Source organism: Pseudophryne corroboree, chromosome 1, assembly GCF_028390025.1.
Source record: "Pseudophryne corroboree isolate aPseCor3 chromosome 1, aPseCor3.hap2, whole genome shotgun sequence".
NCBI lineage: Eukaryota > Metazoa > Chordata > Amphibia > Anura > Myobatrachidae > Pseudophryne > Pseudophryne corroboree.
Genome location: NC_086444.1, coordinates 999,779,794 through 999,802,135, shown reverse-complemented (window position 1 = coordinate 999,802,135; position 22,342 = coordinate 999,779,794). Strand labels below are relative to the sequence as shown.

General features: G+C 46.7%; 1 protein-coding gene across 2 annotated transcripts in view; it reads right to left on the bottom strand.

Moving 5' to 3' along the window:
- CLCN3 (chloride voltage-gated channel 3) overlaps positions 1-22,342 on the bottom strand; it is a 226,538-nt gene that overhangs the window by 159,572 nt on the left and 44,624 nt on the right. For both annotated transcript variants that reach the window (XM_063920625.1, XM_063920627.1), the window contains exon 2: positions 11,887-12,062. In XM_063920625.1, coding sequence (XP_063776695.1) covers positions 11,887-12,046 — 160 coding nt within the window. In that variant the 5' untranslated portion in view covers positions 12,047-12,062. The remainder of the gene's footprint in view (positions 1-11,886; positions 12,063-22,342) is intronic.

The window sequence follows — 22,342 nt, the reverse complement described above, 5'->3', positions numbered from 1 at the left end:
TAATTGCATACCATAATGAGATATCATGGTGATGGAACCTAAGGCTAAGCACAGAATGTATTTATGTTACATATACACCTTATACACACAGCCTGAATTTAATTATAGCCAATATTTTTTATAACTTTGTGCATTAAACAAAGTTTGTGTACATTCCCACAATTCATTTATGTTTCATATACACCTTATACACACAGCCTGAAGGTCATTTAATACAATATTTTTAATAACTTTGTGTATTAAACAAAGTTTGTGTACATTGAGACATCAAAAAACAAAGGTTTCACTATCTCATTCTCACTCAAAAAAGTCCGTATTTCGGAATATTCCGTATTTCGGAATATTTGGATATGGGATACTCAACCTGTATATATAATTTTGTATTCTTTCAGCCTAAATGTGACAACATGGCTGACAGGCAATATCCTGCATTTGACCTCCATAGGTCCAGGCTGGGGGAGATCTGCAGACCATAAAGTTTGAGATGACATGTGCAATGACCAGACCAGAGGTTATAAATACTGATAAGAGGGAGATGGCCAGATCAATTACCTGATAGTAAGTAAAAGGAGTCCACATGTTTAGATAACGGAGCCAAAACTTCCTGGCTAGTCATAAAGGTGTGCAGGGGTGACAAGGTACAAATCCTCCCAGACCTCACTCTCTTTGAAGGAAATTTCAATGCCTTTGGGGTACACCCCCTCCCCTTCTCCTGTGCTTCTTTCTATCTCCAAGAAAATGTAAACCTGGTGTAGGTGTTTTGTCCAGCAGGAAAGTAGTTAAAAATCCCAAGGGAGGGGGCCTGATGAAGCTGGAGACTATGGGGGTGATTCCGAGTTGTTCGCTCGCTAGCTGCTTTTAACAGCATTGCACACGCTAAGCCGCCACCTACTGGGAGTGTATCTTAGCATAGCAGAATTGCTAACGAAAGCTTCGATAATTTTCTCGTAACGATTACCCCGCAGTTTCTGAATAGCTCCAGACTTACTCAGCAATTGCGACCAGCTCAGTCCTTTTCGTTCCTGGTTTGACATCAAACACACCCAGCGTTTGCCCAGCCACTCCCCCGTTTCTCCAGCCACTCCTGCGTTTTGCAACTCGAACGCCTGCGTTTTTCCGCACACTCCCATAAAACGGCCAGTTTCCGTCCAGAAACACCCACTTCCTGTCAATCACACTACGATCAGCACAGCGATGAAAAAGCTTTGTTATGCCGTGAGTAAAATACCTAACTTTTGTGTAAAATAACTAAGCGAATGCGCAGTAAGCGACTAATCGCAGTATAGCGAAAATCGTCAACGAGCGAACAACTCGGAATGACCCCCTATATCTGTCCCTCTCATGAAAATAGAAGTTGTGATCTCTTGGGGAAACAGTACATGCTGGAGATGACCTGAGTAATCCTGTGAAATCCCCCAAAGCAGAAATATTTAAAACTTATTTGCGTAAGTAAATAGGGTTTCTGTAAGTTTTTATTTCCTTTTCATTTATTGAGATTGCTGTATTCTGTGTGTTTTTAAAATATAATTAATAATCTTTGTAACCTTTTTGTAACCAAAGCTCTGAAGTATTCTTGAAATTAAAATCCTAATTTTAGTTCGGATTCTGTTGTCCTTATGAACTCAAAGCCTGTGTATGGCTCACGCCTACCTATTTTTCTAAGTATTGCAGTGTGTGTGTGACAGGTAAAGCTAAAGACGCCTGCAACGTCCGTAATACGTTGAAAAGTCTTTGCTGGTGGCAGCTGAAGGCAGTTAAGTAATCCCGGGTTTCAAAAGTGACCCCCGTACGGCGCATGTGGCAATTCTCAAATTGGCGTATTTGTGGAATTGGACGGCAGCGTCGTCGCAAAGTGGTGGCAAGCGGTGGGATGATAATTGTTTGTTTTTATCTAAGAACTTAAGTGAATGTGGAAATAATTCCGTGAGCGGAACACCCACTTCACCAGAATCAGAACTCAGAGCTTTATTATAATTTTAAAATCCTCACAGTGAGTGGCAATCTCTGTTCCCCTCCCCATTCTCTTGTTTTTCTTTTCTATTATTTTATTTTGGTGAAAATGAGATCAAAGATGACCTGGTCTAAGCATCTGATGAAGGATGGCTGCAAACCTGTGCGTAGGAATGATGCTTCGCCCTGGGCTGCCGAGACAGTAGGGGATGTATTGCACACTGGACTGTTACGTACTGCGGGTAGTAATGGTGCCATGCTGATTTCTAATGTGAACTCTGTTATCGACGCGAGGTCTGTGCATATGGCCTTGGATGAATATTCGCCAACTGATATCAAGTATGGGAAAGATACAGAGCATCATGATGGCTGCAAACCTGTGAGTGGAAATGATGCATCGGCCTGGGCTGCTGAGACAGTAGGAGATGTATTGCATACTGGACTATTACGTACTGCGGGTAGTAATAGTGCGACGCTGGATTCTGATGTGGACTCTGTTATCGATGTGAGGCCTGCTGTGGCTGCCTCAAATGTGGATCTTATCCCCCCGTTCCTGGAAACTGTCGGAGCTGCGTGCTGGACAGGAAGAAAGTGATCCAGTGCACGAGAGGAGAGAGAGATAGGGTCTGCCAGTGCTGCACACCTGGTGCAGAGGGAGAGTTCCATGGCAGAAACGAGTTCTGCAAACCGACGAGAGGAGAGATAGATCTTGCCCGTGCTGCACAACTGGTGCAGAGGGAGCGTTCTATGGCAGAAAAGAGTTCTGCAAACCGAGTAGCTGAGAGAGAATGTAAGCTACAAATTGCATCGCAACAAGAAAGTGATTGCTCGCGATACCATGAGACCATGGAGGTCACCGTTAAACCTTGCCTGGATCAAGTCCCTAGTATGACTGACTATGTGAACTTGGACGGTACTGCAAATACCCAGTGGAGGTCAGGCACCATTTACATCTACACTGAAGGTCCTGACCTGGATAAGTATTTACAGAGTGCAATATCATCTATGAAGTCATATCCAGACTGGGCAACCCTTATGCATCTGGTGCAACAGTTCCTTGCCGAAAGCCAAGCAGCTCTGGAACGTGAGGCTGCCAGGGAGACGGCAGAAAGTGCTGGGCCACCATCCGAGACAGCGTCAGAAGAGCAATGGGGGTATGGCCCAGATGACCTGTTTTCCAGGATGAGTACGGAGGAGCTAATTAAAGAATGTCGGCTGCAGGGTCTTGTATGCCGTGACAATTCCCGCAGCAAGATGCTCTGGCAGCTCTGGTGGGCAGAGGTGAGTGAGTGCAATGCCTTCAGCAGGTATCGATCCACACTTCTGCAGTCAGGTTCCGAGATAAGTCCTACGTACCTGCTGCGTGAGCTGGAGGAATGTTTTGAAGATGCATGGAGAGAGGCACGCAATGTGAGGAAGCTCGATACCCAATTCTGGCACGATCAATGTCGCAGAGTGGATGATAAAAGAAGCTTTTGCAGACGTTGTCTTTCATCAGCGGAAGAAGCAGTAGTCCAGCCTGCAGGGGTGGCCCAGGAGGAACAGGTACCCCCATCATCTACAGTCGGTGTGGACTATGTTACGGAGTTCTTGCTTCCAAAGGTGCAGTGTGTATCCTACTGGAAGGAGATGTTGGTGCGAACAGCATATTACCACCGTCTGCGCAGAATTTGCAGCTGGAAGAAGATTTTCAGGAGAACCTGATTGTGGAGGAGATTATGTCGACAAGAGAGGTGGGAGTGTCGGATATTATTCACAAGAATGTGTTCGTGAGAACTGACTTTGAACAATTGATAGCACAAGGTGGGCCTGACATTTCTAAGTCTGTTGAAATATGTGAATCATCTCAGGTAGTATGTGATGATGCTTAACCTTGCAATGGTATTGCTCTGTGTACAGTACCTGTAATACTATGTGATACTGCTGGATCTTGCACAGAAGTGACTCTGGGTCAAAACGTAGTGCCCCGTGAACATGTTGCATTTCCTAATATGACCGATACTTGTGATAATACCAGTGAAATGAATTGTATTGCTGCAGGAACTAACCCTTATTTTCCTCAGGGGACACCTGCTGATCCGCACAACATTAATGCCAATGTATGTGATGCTGAAACTGTTACCAACCAGTGTGTACTAGAAAATAACTCTTTGTCATTACACAGGGCTGAATCTATTCTGTCAGAAAGTGCATGCCCTGATATAGAGTTGTGTGGGGTGCAGTTAGCAGATTATGTTCCACCTGTATCAGTAGTTGGGTTGAAGGCTGTATGCAACAATGTGTCCTGTGCCACCCTGATTAATGTGATAGGATGTAACCCTGTCTGTACACAGGAATCTTACCACAAGGTTGGGGTAGGGGACCCTGTTCCCATATGTGTGCTACCCAACCTGCCTAAGAGTGAGGTACTTGAAACTAGTTTGGGCCAAACACACTCCACCTACATGAATGATGGTGATGTCATTACTGATACTGCAACATTGCCAGCTTTTCTTGCTATCACCAGCCTCCCTCAGGCCCCGGGTGATCCGGATAACATGCCAATGTCTATGTGTAGGGACAAGGAAATGACTCCTGATAATGTCGATATTATCTTAAACCATAAAGCTATACCTCTAGATACACCGTGGAGCCGCTATGGCCACTGGACTGAATATGAATACACGCGCTACGCACTTTGTACGCTATTTGCGTACAGAGTCCCGTACGTGGTACGTACTTGGCGTACACACGCCGCGCTGAGTGTACAGAGTACGCACAGCGCGCGCACACACAATTGATAACCTTTAAACCTTGTTAGTGATACAATGCAATGATATGATTACACTTTAAACCCTTAGCAGTAATGTACTGCAACGATGTTATACCTTAAACAGCGCTGACGGTATAAAGTACCCGCAGTGCGTACACCTTATCAATACTTATAAACCTTATACAGTTAAATACGCTTTAAACCCTTGCAGGAAAGTGAGGACACAACACCGATATGTAGTTGAACCACAGGGTTCTAAGGCCACAGTGGATTATTTCAAAAGGTAAAACAGTACAAATTATACACTACAGGCTAACAAGATAAATCTAAACAGAATATGGCTACAGTCAATGTACATACGTGAGAATGTTCGCTTGCGCAACCCGGCCGGTCCTCCGCTTGTCAGGTAGAAAGCGTTCAGAGTCTTCTGACCAGCCAGGCAGCAACAGGCTTTTTTATACACTACAATGGTCACTGTAATCCCTTTGTCTATTGGACACAGAGATGTATCCTTACATTACAGGAGAGGTCATAGGTTGATTTGAAAAGGTGGGCTATGTCTTTCTCAACTGCTCTTGTGGGTGGTCTCCTCTGGATTCCCCCCGCATACATAATATACAGTAAATACAGTTTAAACCTATATTCTGCTTCTGCATCTAACTATCCTCAGGAACATGCGATCTTCCTCAAACCAACACCAGAATGTTTCCCTTAAAAAACCCTACAGCTGGATACCAAACACCACCTTGTAACCTTGTTCTGTCCCCTCCTATCCTGTAAAGGTGAATCCCTTTGTTCTGTTACCATTTTAAACAGCTATTTCTTTCTGATGTGGTGCAGGGGGCTATGTGTACAATGTGCACTATTTGGGTTAAATATGTAATGTTCTGATAACCCTCTATGCGCTCACAAACTCCGCCGTAAATACCCATACCACGCGCATGATCGCAGGAGCGATCCTACGCAAATTGCGGATATGTGCACGCGCAGCGGGCATGTGTATGGGGTTAGTACATGGTGTATGCATTGCAATATTTTTCGACTTTGACACTACCTGTATTGATGAGACAGCTCAGGTTGGTTTGCAGGTACAGCGGAACCAAGATGAAATGCAAATGTTTATGTGTCAAGGGAGTACAGTGAATCCAGGTGTTGAGGAAAATGCTCAAATTGATCTGCAGGTACTGAGGGGCCCCGAAAACAGGCAAACGTCTATGTATAAAGGAGGGGCAATGATTCCTTGTATTGATGAAAATGCTTGTGTTGTGTTGCAACTACCCCAGGATGATGCACCCAGTCAGAATAATAATGAGGATGATGTATTGTCTTGTATACGTGTTACCAGTACTTTTGATGATGCATGTATCAATGTAGGAAATAATGTGTCTGTCGGGGGTGCTGCCAGCATGTTAGGTACCAGGGTTGTGTCAGAGAAGGGGGCTGTGTCAACAGCTGAGGGGAAGGGAGAAACACACGTTGCTGTCCCTCACAGTCAGACCCCCTCCCTGCACTGCTCTTGCATGCAGACACCCAGCAGGGATTCCCATACACTGAGGCTTCAGTGGAAAACTTAACCTCTCCAGGCTGAACAGAGAGCTAGCCCCAATAAAGCACAAGGGCAGGAAGAGACAGTTTTTTGGAAAAGTGTCTAGGTGTATTTTCCCCGGTATGTGTTAATGAGGAAATTTCTCCCCATTGTGGTACCACTAGACCCACCGAGTTACAGACACCTGGGAATGATGTTGGCACACTATATAAAGATGTGCCTGGTGTGATGTGTGCCCTAGCTATAGGTACCGAGCAGAGGGCAATGCAGAAGGGCTGCACATTAACCCTTGGAAAGGAATCAGAAAGTATTTCTGCTGATAAGAGACTGTCTCCTTTCCACTTAGCAATGGAAGTAGAAAACTTATCAGCATCAGGAATGGCTGTGCCTGACATAGGCACTGATGTATGTAAAAAGTGTGAATTTGTGTTTAAGCAGAATGAGAATCCCCATTTAGAAGTGCCAGGGGATAAGATAAACAAAAGGTTTGGACAGGAGTGTGATGCAAGTTCTGCCATGCAAACCCCCCTCTGTCCTGACAGAGAGCAGCCAGGAAGGGGTGGGCCACAGTCAGATGCTGCAGAACCTCTGAGGGGGAGGGCCTATTAACCTTCTCCTGAGGCTGAGCCAGGTAAGGAACATGTTACTCTCTCTCCAGGTGTAGGTAACAGGAGTGTAGAAGTATACAGTGTTTATTCACAAAGGTTGTGTATGGAGGTGGGTGACCCCAGTCTTGTGGAGATGGGGCAGAGTGACAAAGGCCGTAGCTGTGACGCAGCTATAACACATACAATAACAGCAGAGATAGCAACACAGGGAGCATCGTGTACGAAAGAGTGTGTTCCCATCACAAAACACATATTTGCCCACTATACCAAGGAAGGGCAACCAGCTGACTCTGACTTAGCATCTGTAAGGACGCAGATCAGTCAGACAGGCTGGGGAGATAAATCAGGAAGAATTTCTCTTACAAAGGGACATTTAGGTGATGATCCCAATGTCCTAGGTATACCCCAAATGAGGTGCAGGGAAACCTGTCAAGAGCATCCTGTAGGAAAAGATGCCCCCACCTCAGGGCCCGTGTGGGTGAGGGGCAGGCCACCATATCAGGAAAGGGCACAAGGTGAGATTATGTGCGAGAAGAACATAGTCACCTGTCCCACCGTGAGCATTAATCATGAGAGTACTCCCGTTGGTAATATATTCACCCATATAGAGTTGAAAGTACAGAACAAAATGTGTAAAAATGTGTCTGATGTCAGTCAGAGTAAACTTAATAGCTTATCTGAAGACAATGTAAACTCCTGAGATGGAGTCTCACCTTGCAGCAGTATCCCTTTACCACCCAGCACAGAAAGGGTTCTCAACACACGAATGCAGATGGTTTATCACGGCAAGGTGAACAAGTGGTCAGTAGCGCAGCAATGAGTCGGTGACGTGGGTCACCGCCCCTTGTGCGCCATTTGCCGGGGGAGATGTCATGTTTAAATACAGAAAGGATGATCACAAATTATATGTGATCTAAGGTGTGGTGATTACCTGCAGGAATAATCACCAATAATGTTTTCAAGTGACTGTATATATATATATATATATATATATATATATATATATATATATATATATATATATATATATATAATTTTGTATTCTATCAGCCTAAATGTGACAACATGGCTGACAGGCAATATCCTGCATTTGACCTCCATAGGTCCAGGCTGGGGGAGATCTGCAGACCATAAAGTTTGAGATAACATGTGCAATGACCAAACCAGAGGTTATAAATACTGATAAGAGGGAGATGGCCAGATCAATTACCTGATAGTAAGTAAAAGGAGTCCACATGTTTAGATAACGGAGCCAAAACTTACTGGCTAGTCATAAAGCTGTGCAGGGGTGACAAGGTACAAATCCTCCCAGACCTCACTCTCTTTGAAGGAGATTTCAATGCCTTTGGGCTACACCCCCTCCCCTTCTCCTGTGCTTCTTTCTATCACCAACAAAATGTAAACCTGGTGTAGGTGTTTCGTCCAGCAGGAAAGTAGTTAAAAATCCCAAGGGAGGGGGCCTGATGAAGCTGGAGACTATGGGGGTAATTCCAAGTTGATCGCAGAAGGATTTTTTTTAGCAGTTGGGCAAAACCATGTGCACTGCAGGGGAGGCAGATATAGCATGTGCAGAAAGAGTTAGATTTGGGCGGGTTATTTTGTTTCTGTGCAGGGTAAATACTGGCTGCTTTATTTTTACAGTGCAAATTAGATTGCAGATTGAACACACCACACCCAAATCTAACTCTCTCTGCACATGTTAAATCTGTCTCCCCTGCAGTGCACATGGTTTTGCCCAATTACTAACAAAATTCCTGCTGCGATCAACTCGGAATGACCCCCTATATCTGTCCCTCTCATGAAAATAGAAGTTGTGATCTCTTGGGGAAACAGTACATGCTGGAGATGACCTGAGCAATCCTGTGAAATCCCCCATAGCAGAAATATTTAAAACTTATTTGCGTAAGTGAATAGGGTTTCTGTTTTTATTTCCTTTTCATTTATTGAGATTGCTGTATTCTGTGTGTTTTTAAAATATAATTAATAATCTTTGTAACCTTTTTGTAACCAAAGCTCTGAAGTATTCTTGAAATTAAAATCCTAATTTTAGTTCCGATTCTGTTGTCCTTATGAACTCAAAGCCTGTGTATGGCTCTCGCCTACCTATTTTTCTAAGTATTGCAGTGTGTGTGTGTGACAGGTAAAGCTAAAGACGCCTGCAATGTCCGTAATACATTGAAAAGTCTTTGCTGGTGGCAGCTGAAGGTAGTTAAGTAATCCCGTGTTTCAAAAGTGACCCCCGTACGGCGCATGTGGCAATTCTCAAATTGGCCGGCAGCGTCGTCACAAGGGAGCTGAGGAGGAGGAGACGGGGAGAGCAGCGGCTACAGCAGCATTAGCAGGAGGATCGGGCACCGTTGCCGCGCACAGCAGCGTCCACCAGGCTCCAGCAAGCGAGGTCCCGTTTGCTGGAGCCGAGTGGACGTTGCCGTGAGGTCTGGCGGCGGTGCCACATCCTCCTGCTACGATGCTACGCTGCTGTAGCCGCTGCTCTCCCCCGTTTCCCTGTGGCTCTCCCCATCTCCTCCTCCTCAGCTTCCTCATCTCAATCCGACTTTTTAAAATCAGATTGAGATGGTCAGGAACGGCCAAATCCTGTCGGATTCGGCCGTTCATTGAATAGTCTTTGTCGGATCCATTCCGACAAATACATGTCGGAATGGATCAGACTTTAATTGAATATACCCCTAAATCTTTTATTTTAAAGAATCGCAGCACAACTGGTCTTTTTGGTTTTCTATGTATTTTCCTGATCCCATATTACATGAGTGAACGATGTAGCAAAGGACAACCTCTGGTAAATGAGGAGGAGGTAGAAACAAGTATCCTGGTGTACAGATTTAATCAATATATTCACCAGTAAAAGGATTGGTGAATAATGATTTCCTATTAAGGATCTCATGCAATCCGAGAGAGTTCCCGACTGGAGAAAATACAAACCATTATGTCAGCGTTGACACTGTGACAGTTGTCAAATGATGTCATTCTGACCAGGTCAACAAAATGATTTTCCACATATCATACCCAGACCCGGCGCTCAGCGAAGGAACGCAAAACAGGGAGGCGCTAGGCTGGATACTTTGCATCCCCGCTGATCCACCCTGCCCCCCCCCCTTCCTGCTGCTGCCTGATGCGCCTATCACTGTATGACAGGCAGCGACGCCGGCAGCATGAAAAGCCTACTCCCCCCCCCCCCCCCCCCATGTGACAGCGGCTGTGTAGATCCGAAGAGGGTGCGGAGCTACGCTGGATGGTGAGGGCGGAGTTACATGGGATGGTGAGGGTGGAGCTCCACGGAGGGAGAGTAATTACAGTGGTGGCCAGCGAGACTTAGGTAAGTGGGGGGTGTGTGTGTGTGTGTGTGTATGCTGGGGGTGTGTATGGTGGGGGGGTGTGAGGTGTGTCTGCATGCGCGCATTATGGACGCTACTACTACTGGGGGGGGGCATTACATGTAAGGCCGCTACTACTGGGGGGACATTACATGTAAAAATGCTACTACTACTTGGGGAGGGGTAGCATTACGTAGAAGGACGCTACTACTGAAGGGGGCATTACGTGTAAGGACGCTACTACTACTGGGGGGGGCATTACATATAAGGACGCTACTACTACTGGGGATGCATTACGTATACGGATGCTACTACTGCTGGGGGGTGCATTACGCATAAGGACGCTACCACTACTGGGGGGACATTATGTATAAAGACGCTACCACTACTGTGGGGGCATTACATATAAAAACGCTACTACTACTACTGGGGGGCATTACGTATAAGCGGCACTACTACTGTGGGCATTCTGTATATAAGCGGCACTATTACCTTGGGCATTCTGTGTATAAGCTGCACTACTACTATGGGCATTCTGTGTAGAAGCAGCACTACTACCGGGGGCATTATGTGTATAAACGACATACTATGAGCATTATGTATAAGGGGTGCTACTTCTGTGGGTATTATGTGTATAAGCAGCACTACTACCGGGGGCAGTATACAATATGTGTAAGTGGCACCACTGTGGACATTATGTGTATAAGCTGCAGTACTACTGTGCGCAATATACAGTATGTATAAGTGGCACTACTGTGGGCATTATGTGTATAAGCAGCACTACTACTGGGGGCATTATGTGAATGAGCAGCACTACTACGTGCGGTGTAATGTGAATAAGAATGTGCTACTGTGTGGCGTAATTTTAAATGGGGGTACTATAGTGTGGCCACACCCCTTCCTTGTGAGGCCACACCCCTTTTACAGACGCGTCCCAAAGGCGCGCCCTGACCATATGTGAAATATGGGAGGGCGAAACTTTATAGCTTGCAGGGGGGCACCGAACACCCTAGCATCGGCCCTGATTATACCACACCTTATCAAAATATATTATCTATTTATAGATATGATTCAAGCATGTGGAATCATTTAAAGCCTTTTCTACTTAGAATCAGTCTATCAGAGACCATTTGATATATCAAAGTCTGCGTAAGAGAATAATAAACAAGACTATAGATTGTTCCTAATTCGCTGTACAGTACTTCAGATCACCGTTGCTGTTTAAGTGCTGACTACAGTAATGCTCCTGTGAGTTTCCCTTTCCATGTAATCTTACAGCACAGGAGCAGAGAAATATATACCACTACAAACCAGAAACTTGTGGCGTTCTGTAAGAACCATGTTCCATTGCACTAGGAGACTAATATAACCCAGTATATATGTATTACACACAACATATTCCATCAATGCATTAGTATTGCATCTGATATAAGTGCACTGCATAGTCCTATATAACTCTCCAAAAACCTGGATTAGCCTTTTAAATGCCTTAGTGAAGGTACCATATGTCACAAGATTAGAGAGAGATTTTGAAACTGGCAACTAGTATAGAGGATTATCAGCTTTAAAAAGGTTTCTAAGAAGTAACAACAAATTGGAAAAGTCACTAGAACTACTATAAATCCCCAAGTGTCCTCACTGACATGAAATATACAAGACGTCTTGCAATCATCCAAACATATTAGCAGTCGCACTCACCAATGGAGGCATCACCATCCAACAAGTGGTCATCTTCCAGAGTATGGAAGTCCATCATGCCTCCAGCTCCATCCAGGAGCTCCTCGTCGCTGCTCGCGCTGGTAATACTGTTATAACTGTTGCGGTAGTAACTTCTCTGAAACAACTGCTCAGACTCCATTTAGCTGCTTGAGTACCTGTATGGATACATAAAGTTGCCATTAAAATGTAAGCAACTTGCAATAATGACTTGAAAACAAAGAAGTTGTTCTAAGGATGTACTCATTTATAGGCAAACTGTACATAGTAAAGAATGGTGATGTCTCTACCCACTAGAGAACAGGGCTTGGAAAGAACACACCTCTGCAGCTAGTAAGTTGCACATAAGGGGGTTCTGTATTAAATACCAGCGGTCAGTACAGGGAGGGTTAACATGGTGAAAATGGTTTTTCAACCCAAACTCCTGTACATTTTACAACAATCCCCAGTATACATCCCCCAGAAAACTTTCAAACAGATAGATGGGTTGCTGTCCTCCTTGGTCTGGGCTAGTAAACGGGCACGGTTGGCACTTAATACTTTGACCAGGCCCAAAACCTCAGGGGGGCTGGCTCTTCCCAACTTTCGTTTTTATTACTTTGCAGCACAATTAGCACATCTATGGGAATGGGTTAATGAGTCTGACACTTCGAGTCTGCACTCGCAGTTGGTAATGCAGGAATACCCAGGTGGTTCCCCATTGAGACTGCTTCTCTGTGGAGGCGTCAAAATGTCGACACTACCACTCATAAAACAATATATTACAGTTTGGAGGCTGGCGCACCGGATATTGCAAGGACAGGGCATTGATCCCGACACTCCGCTGGACAATAAATATGGATTGCCGGAGTTGTGTCAGCTTCAAGTCAGAGAGGTGTGGGAACCATGGGGAGTAACTTCACTGGGACAATTATACACTGATGGGTTTTTTAGATCCTTCCAGCAGATTCAACAGGAATTTAACGTCCCCTCTGCGTATTTTTTTCGCTTCCTCCAATTGCGGCATGCTATGTCTGCCCAATTCCCCGATGGCCCGCCGGCGCTTACTGATTCCCCGGTTAAACTGCTGCTGCAGACGGTGGGATCCGGTCATTTAGTCTCCAAAATATACGGCCGTTTACTTCAAATGCATCATATAGACCCCCTTAGCTCCATCAAGACCAAGTGGGAGTCTGATTTAGGACCAGTGTCGGATGATCTATGGGAGGGTGCTCTGGGATCGTGCCGGCTTTCAACATCATCTGTCCGATATCAACAGATTCAGTTGTTCGTGCTACACAGGGTATATATGTCCCCTCTGAGACTGTCGCATATAGAGGGATCCCACAGTTCAAAATGTCCCAAATGTGGCAGTATGGGAGCAGACTTTTGGCATATGATATGGCTCTGTCCCTTGGTGTCGATTTTTTGGGAGGAGGTTATACGTGTTATAGTTGATACGGGTATCCCCTCTACCGTACTTACACCTATATCTTGTATATTAGCAACGATAGATGAGGAAGTTCTAGATCCGCCCAGTCGACGCTATGTTGTCAACCTCTGTGCTTTGGCCAAGGTTTGCGTAGCCAGATTATGGATGGCTAATGAAGCCCCAGCACCAAAATCTTGGATTGCTCTGGTTAATACCTCTGTCATACATGAAAAATTTGTATATCTGGCCAGGAATGCGGAAAAAAAGTTTATTGCTATATGGGGAAAGTGGATGAGCTCTCGCTATTTCGCTTCACGGATGAATACTGCTGAGCCCTAGATTTATTTAACTAACTGATGTGAGAGATTTATGTGGGAGATGCCTGGGGTGGGTGGCCCATGGTCAGCCGGGTTCAAATGCGGGATACTGCCGTGATAAAGTATACTACGATGTGTGTATAATATATAGTAAATCTGGGTCATCACTGCTCTGTTGCTATATATGACTTTGAATGGGTTATATAACACCACGTCACATTATGCTTTTTATGTAATACCGTAAGCATGTTGTTGAATGTATTATTATTATTTTTTTATTTGTTTAATTGTTTTAGTCATCTGATTTATGTTTGTTATGTTTTGCCATAGGCAATGTTTAAATGTTAAAGCACTGTAAAAACCAATAAAAACTTATTGAATTTAAAAAAAAATACCAGCGGTCAGGAGACCTGGCAGCGAGCGCAATGAGTCCCCTTGCTTCAGGCCCGGCCACACTATTCTATTCCCCCTCGGGTGGTGGTGTGGACCACCACCCAAGTGGGAATACAAGGCTAGGGGGTCGGTGTTCCGACCACCTGCATTTCACCAGCTGTCAGGATTTCGGTGTTGGTATGCTGACGACCGGGATCCCGACAGCCGGTAAATTAACGCATCCCCAAGGTGTATTTTCAGTAGTGGTGTATTAATGTTGCTCTGCACTCTGAGATAGAAGTGTTAGTACACGACAATTAAGAGTGACTAATTGACTGGTTCTGTTCGTGACATGATATATTGTAGTGTGATAAAACTGGTACACAAATAGCATAATTCTCCACTTTTTAAATCAGATGAAAAGCGAAAATAGGATTTTAATTACCTACCAGTAAATCCTTTTCTCGTAATCCGTAGAGGATGCTGGGGTCCATATTAGTACCATGGGGTATAGACGGGTGCACCAGGAGCCATTGGCACTTTAAGAGTTTAATAGTGTGGGCTAGCTCCTCCCTCTATTCCCCTCCTACCGTCTAGAAACTGTGCCCAAGGAGACGACATACTTCGAGAGAAGGAAATACACAGATAGTGGCGAGATTCATACCAGCTCACACAACAGGCAAATCCGGCTAACATGCCGGAAAGCTCAGCAACAGCTGAAACAGTACTGAAATAGTAAATAACGCATAACTTACCTAGGAACCAGGCAGTACTGAACTATAAAACCAATGCAGGAAAACGAAGCGCTGGGCGGGCGCCCAGCATCCTCTACGGACTACGAGAAAAGGATTTACCAGTAGGTAATTAAAATCCTATTTTCTCTTACGTCCTAGAGGATACTGGGGTCCATATTAGTACCATAGGGATGTACCAAAGCTCCCAGAAAGGGAGGGAGAGCGCGGAGGCTCCTGCAAGACTGCTTGACCAAACTTGAGGTCATCAGAGGCCAAAGTATCAAACTTGTAAAACTTATCAAACGTGTTCGACCCAGACCAAGTAGCCGCTCGGCAAAGCTGTACAGCCGAGACACCCCGAACAGCCGCCCAGGAAGAGCCCACCTCACGAGTAGAGTGGGCCTTTACATATTTTGGACACTGCCATAGAATAGGCATGCTGGATGGTGAACTTGATCCAGCGCGAAATTGACTGCTTAGAAGCAGGACACCCAATATTCTTGAGATCATAGAGGACAAACAGAGTCAGATTTTCTACGACTAGCCGTCCTCTTCACATAAATCTTCAAAGCCCTCACAACATCCAAGGCGTTTGAAGCAATTGAGGAGTCAGTAGCCACTAGCACCACAATAGGTTGGTTGATATGGAAAGCCGATACAACCTTAGGCAGGAACTGCGGATGAGTCCTAAGTTCCGCCCTATCTTCATGGAAGATCAGATAGGGACTTTTACAAGACAAAGCCCCCATTCCGACACGCGTCGAGCAGAAGCCAAGGCCAACAAAGTGACTGCCGTCCATGTGAGAAACTTGATGTCAGCCTCCTGTAGAGGCACAAACCAAGCTGATTGTAGGAACTGCAACACCACATCAAGGTCCCAGGGTGCCGTTGGCGCCACAACTGGAGGCTGAACGTGCATAACCCCTTTCAAAAAGGTCTGAACCTCAGGGAGGACAGCCAATTGTTTTTGGAAGAAAATGGACAAAGCCGAGATCTGGACCTTGATGGAGCCCAATCTCAGGCCCATATCCACACCTGCTTGCAGGAAAAGGAGAAAGTCCAAATTGAAAATCCACCACAGGAAATTTCTTGGATTCACACCAAGAAACATTTTTTTCCAAATTCGATGGTAATGTTTAGACGTTACCCCTTCCTAGCCTGTATCAGGGTAGGAATAACCTCACTCGGGATACCCTTTGAGCTAAGAACTGGAATTCAACCGCCATGCCGTCAAACGTAGCCGTGGTACGTCTTGATAAGCGAACGGCCCCTGCAGTAGCAGATCCTCCCGAAGAGTTAAGGGCCTTGGATCTTCCAGCAGAAGATCCAGCAGATCCGCGTACTAAGCCCTCCTTGGCCAGTCCGGAGCAATGAGGATCGCCAGAACCTTCGCTCTTCTTACCAGTTGAAGAACTTTTGGTATCAGAGGAAGTGGAGGGAACACATACACTGACGTGAACACTCATGGTGTTACTAGGGCGTCCACCGCCACTGCCTGTGGGTCTCTCGACCTGGAACAGTAACTCCGCAGCTTCTTGATGAGGCGGGAGGACATCATGTCTATGTGAGGAACTCCCCACCAACCAGTTACCTCCTCGAACACCTCCGGGTGGAGGCTCCACTCTCCTGGATGGAGATCGTGTCTGCTGAGGAAGTCTACTTCCCAGTTGTCTACTCCCGGAATGAATTATTAATGACATCGCTACCGCGTGTCTTTCTGCCCAGAGAAGGATTCTTGACACCTCTGACATTGCAGCCCTGCTCTTCGTTACGCCATGTCGGTTTATGTAGGCCACTGTGGTCACGTCATCCAACTGCACCTGAACAGCCCGATCCTGTAGAAGGTGTGCTGCTTGCAGGAGGCCGTTGTACATGGCTCTTAGCTCCAGGATGTTTATTGGGAGAAGGGATTCTTGATTCGACCACCTTCCTTGGAAGGTGACCCCCTGAGCAACTGCTCCCCAACCTCTTAGACTTGCATCTGTGGTTAGAAGGATCCAGTCCTGAACTCCGAACCTTCGGCCTTCCAGAAGGTGTGGTAGTTGTAGCCACCAGATGAGCGAAATCCTGGCTTTCAGTGACAGACGTATCCTCTGGTGCATATATAGGCGAGATCCCGACCACTGGTCCAAGAGATCCAGCTGAAAGGATCGAGCATGAAACCTTCCGTACTGCAGAGCCTTGTAGGAGGCAACCATCTTCCCCAGAAGGCAGATGCACTGATGAACCGATTCCCGGGTAGGCTTCAAGACATCCCGGACCATTGTTTGAATCACCAATGCTTTCTCCACCAGTAGAAACATCCTCTGCACTTCCGTGTCTAGGATCATCCCCAGGAAAGACAGCCTCTTTGTCGGCTCCAGATGAGACTTTGGAAGGTTCAGGATCCAACCGTGCTCCTTGAGCAGTTGTGTTGTGAGAGCACTGGACCCTAACAACTTCTCCCTGGACGACGCCTTGATCAGGAGATCATCCAGATACGGAATTATGTTCACCCCTTGCTTGCGGAGGAGAACTATCATCTCTGCGATCACCTTGGTGAAGACCCTCGGTGCCGTGGACCGAACAGCAGCGCCTGAAACTGATAGTGATCGTCTAACAGTGCAAACCTGAGATATGCCTGATGCAGCGACCAAATGGTAATGTGGAGGTACGCATCCTTGATGCCCAGGGACAACAGGAACTCCCCCTCCGTCAGTCCTGAGATGACAGCTCTCAGACTCCATCTTGAATTTGAACTCCTTGAGATAAGGGTTCAAAGATTTTAAGTTCAGAATTGGACGTACTGAACCATCCAGCTTCGGTACCACGAAAAGTTTTGAATAGTAACCTTTGTTCCACTGATGGGGCGGAACTGGAACAATGACCTCGGACAATACTAATTTTCGGATAGCTTCCAGAAGAATTGTTCAGGCTTGCCAGCTCTGCCGGCAGACAGATTTGAAGAAACGGCGAGGTGGGAGAGTTTGAAACTCCAGCCTGTACCCCCTGGACACTATATCCTGTACCCAAGGGTCCAGGCCAGACGACATCCAGACGTGACTGAAATGCCGGAGTCTTGCACCCACCTGACCTTCTTCCAGGTTGAGCTGTCCACCGTCATGCGGAGGACTTTGGGGTACCAGAAGCAGGCTTCTGGTCTTGGGAACCTGCGGGAGCAGGCTTCTTTCCTTTGGCCCGACCACCTCTGAAGGTGGTGTGAGAAGGCTTGTTCTTTCTAGGCCCCGCGGGCCGAAAGGACTGTGACGTGGCTGGTGTAAAAGTCTTCTTGGTAGCCGATGCAGCTGAGGGGAGAAAAGGATACTTGCCCGCAGTAGCCGTGGCAATCCACGCATTCAGCGCCTCCCCAAAGAGAGCCTGACCTGTATATGGTAGGCCCTCCACACTTTTCCTGGATTCCGTGTCCGTAGACCATTGGCACAGCCAGAGACCCCTGCGAGCAGAGACGGACATGGAGTAGATCTCCGCAGCCATGGAATCCAGATCCTTCATGGATTCTACCAGGAGCCCTGCAGAATCCTGTATGTTACGTAAGAACAATGCAACGTCACTTTCACCCATTGTAATCAATTACTCAAGTAACGTGTCAACTTTACTATAGATTTAGAAATCCATACACGGGAAATGGTAAGTCATCGCCCCTGGATTTGAGCATAGCATCAATCCCGCGATCAGCCGGGTCTTTCAAAGCTGCAGAGCCCAAGACTGGTAAAATTGACAGTCTGGACACAGAGGTCCCAATTCATTCTATCCTCCTCTCAGGACATTACAAAACAGTGTTGAATACATTAGACTCAGGGAAGGTTAATGAGGCTCTCTTATCGTCAGTGACGTAAGCCCCTCAGCAATATTTAAGCTAATGGCCTCCCCCATGAACTGCACCCCCTGCAAGGTGTGCCGTTCTCCTGTAATGGGAGCAGCAGACGGAAAACGGAGCTGAACTCCACTGAGAAGAAGCTCCGCCCACCGAAGATGGCGTTTCTTCCTGCGCAACTTATATAAACTGGCCTGAGGATTCCGTCGCTAGCCGGGGGATTCAGTCCCCGGCTAGCGTCCATGTACTGAGGATTCAGTCGTTAGTCTGGGGATTCAGTCCCCTGCTAGCGACTGTGACCATTATAGGTTAATCAGACGCTGGTTCAGCAGCGTGATTACATTTCCATGCATATGAAATGGATTCCTCCTGAGAGGGAACCATCTCAGTAGCATATGTCACCGAGTCCCTAGACATGAAAGGTACTGAACACCCACATACACAGGGAATTGTCAGACACAGCTTAGCTTCCCTCCCTCAGTCCCTCGCTGCAAGCAGGCTGTTGCCAACAGCCTCCTGTAAAAATAAGATTTTACTTACCGGTAAATCCGTAGTGGATGCTGGGGACTCCGTAAGGACCATGGGGAATAGACGGGCTCCGCAGGAGACATGGGCACTTTAAGAAAGAATTTATATTCTAGTGTGCTCTGGCTCCTCCCTCTATGTCCCTCCTCCAGTTAGAGAAACTGTGCCCGGAAGAGCTGACAGTACAAGGAAAGGATTTTGATAATCCAGGGCAAGATACATACCAGCCACATCAATCACACCGTATAACTTGTGATAAACTTACCCAGTTAACAGTATGAACAACAACAGAGCATCAGATCAACCCTGATGCAACTATAACATAACCCTTAGTTAAGCAATAACTATATACAAGCATTGCAGAAAAAGTCCGCACTTGGGACGGGCGCCCAGCATCCACTACGGACTACGAGAAATAGATTTACCGGTAAGTAAAATCTTATTTTCTCTAACGTCCTAGTGGATGCTGGGGACTCCGTAAGGACCATGTGGATTATACTAAAGCTCCCAAACGGGCGGGAGAGTGCGGATGACTCTGCAGCACCGAATGAGCAAACACAAGGTCCTCCTCAGCCAGGGTATCAAACTTGTAGAACTGTGCAAAAGTGTTTGAACCTGACCAAGTAGCCGCTCGGCACAGCTGTAATGCAGAGACCCCTCGGGCAGCCGCCCAAGAAGAACCCACCTTCCTAGTGGAATGGGCCTTAACTTATTTTGGCAGCGGCAAACCAGCCGCAGAATGAGCCTGCTGAATCGTGTTACAGATCCAGCGAGCAATAGTCTGCTTTGAAGCAGGAGCACCAAGCTTGTTGGAAGCATACAGGATAAACAAAAGATTCTGTTCTCCTGATCCTAGCCGTTCTGGCTACATAAACCTTTAAAGCCCTGACCACATCAAGTAACCCGGAATCCTCCAAGTCAGTAGTAGCCACAGGCACCACAATAGGTTGGTTTATATGAAAGGATTAAACCACTTTCGGCAGAAATTGTGGACGGGTCTGCAATTCTGCTCTATCCGCATGGAAAACCAGATAAGGGCTTTTATGTGACAAAGCCGCCAATTCTGACACACGCCTAGCCGAATCCAAGGCTAGTAGCATGACCACCTTCCACGTGAGATATTTCAATTCCACCGTTTTGAGTGGTTCAAACCAGTGGGATTTCAGGAAACTCAACACCACGTTAAGATCCCAAGGTGCCACTGGAGGCACAAAAGGGGGCTGAATATGCAGCACTCCCTTTACAAACGTCTGAACTTCAGGTAGAGAAGCCAGTTCTTTTTGAAAGAAAATGGATAGGGCCGAAATCTGGACCTTAATGGAACCCAATTTTAGGCCCAAAGTCACTCCTGACTCTAGGAAGTGAAGGAAACGGCCCAGCTGGAATTCCTCCGTAGGGGCATTCCTGGCTTCACACCAAGCAACATATTTTCGCCATATACGGTGATAATGTTGAGCAGTCACGTCCTTCATAGCCTTTATCAGCGTAGGAATGACCTCATCCGGAATGCCTTTCTCTGCTAGGATCCGGCGTTCAACCGCCATGCCGTCAAATGCAGCTTCTTGGAACAGACAGGCCCTCTGTTATAACAAGTCCTGTCTTAGAGGCAGAGGCCACGGGTCCTCTGTGAGCATTTCTTCCAGATCTGGACACCAAGTCCTTCTTGGCCAATCCGGAACAATGAGTATTGTTCTCACTCCTCTTTTTCTTATGATTCTCAGCACCTTGGGTATGAGAGGAAGAGGAGGAAATACATAGACCGACTGGAACACCCACGGCGTCACCAGTGCGTCCACAGCTCTGTAGCTTTTTGTTGAGGCGGGATGCCATCATGTCCACCTGTGGCAGTTCCCACCGACTTGCAATCTGCGTGAATACTTCTTGATGAAGTCCCCACTCTCCCGGGTGGAGGTTGTGCCTGCTGAGGAAGTCTGCTTCCCAGTTGTCCACTCCCGGGATGAACACTGCTGACAGTGCGCTTACGTGATTCTCCGCCCAGCGAAGAATTCTGGTGGCTTTCACCATCGCCACCCTGCTCCTTGTGCCGCCTTGTCGGTTTACATGAGCCACAGCGGTGATGTTGTCTGACTGAATCAGCACCGGTTGGTCGCGAAGCAGGGTCTCCGCTTGACGTAGGGCGTTGTATATGGCCCTTAGTTCCAGGATGTTGATGTGAAGGCAAGTCTCCTGACTTGACCACAGACCTTGGAAATTTCTTCCCTGTGTGACTGCCCCCCCCCCACCCCCCCACCCTCGGAGGCTTGCATCCGTGGTCACCAGGACCCAGGTCTGAATGCCGAATCTGCGGCCCTCGAGAAGGTGAGCACTCTGCAGCCACCACAGGAGAGACACCCTGGCCCTGGGGGATAGGGTGATTAACCGATGCATCTGAAGATGTGATCCGGACCATTTGTCCAGTAAGTCCCATTGAAAGGTCCTCGCATGGAACCTGCCGAAAGGAATGGCCTCGTATGATGCCACCATCTTTCCCAGGACTCGAGTGCAGTGATGCACAGACACCTGTTTTGGTTTTAATAGGTTTCTGACCAGTGTCATGAGTTCCTGAGCCTTCTCCATCGGGAGATAAACCCTTTTCTGGTCTGTGTCCAGAATCATGCCCAGGAAAGGCAGACGAGTCGTAGGAATCAACTGCGACTTTGGAATATTTAGAATCCAGCCGTGTTGCCCTAACACTTCCAGAGAACGTGCTACGCTGATCAGCAACTGCTCTCTTGACCTCGCTTTTATGAGGAGATCGTCCATGTATGGGATAATTGTGACCCCTTGCTTCCGCAGAAGTACCATCATTTCCGCCATTACCTTGGTAAATATTCTCGGTGCCGTGGAGAGACCAAACGGCAACGTCTGAAATTGGTAATGACAATCCTGTACCACAAATCTGAGGTACGCCTGATGAGGTGGATAAATGGGGACATGAAGGTATGCATCCTTTACTTCCAGAGACACCATAAAATCCCCCCCTTCCAGGCTTGTGATGACCGCTCTAAGCGATTCCATCTTAAACTTGAACCTTTTCAGGTATATGTTCAGGGATTTTAAATTCAATATGGGTCTGACTGAACCGTCTGGTTTCGGGACTACAAACATGGTCGAATAATAACCCCTTCCTTGGGGAACCTTGACCACCACCTGTTGAAGATACAATTTGTGAATTGCAGTTAACACTATTTCCCTCTCGTGGGGGGAAGCTGGCAGGGCCGACTTGAGGTATCGGTGAGGGGGCATCTCTTCGAATTCCAGCTTG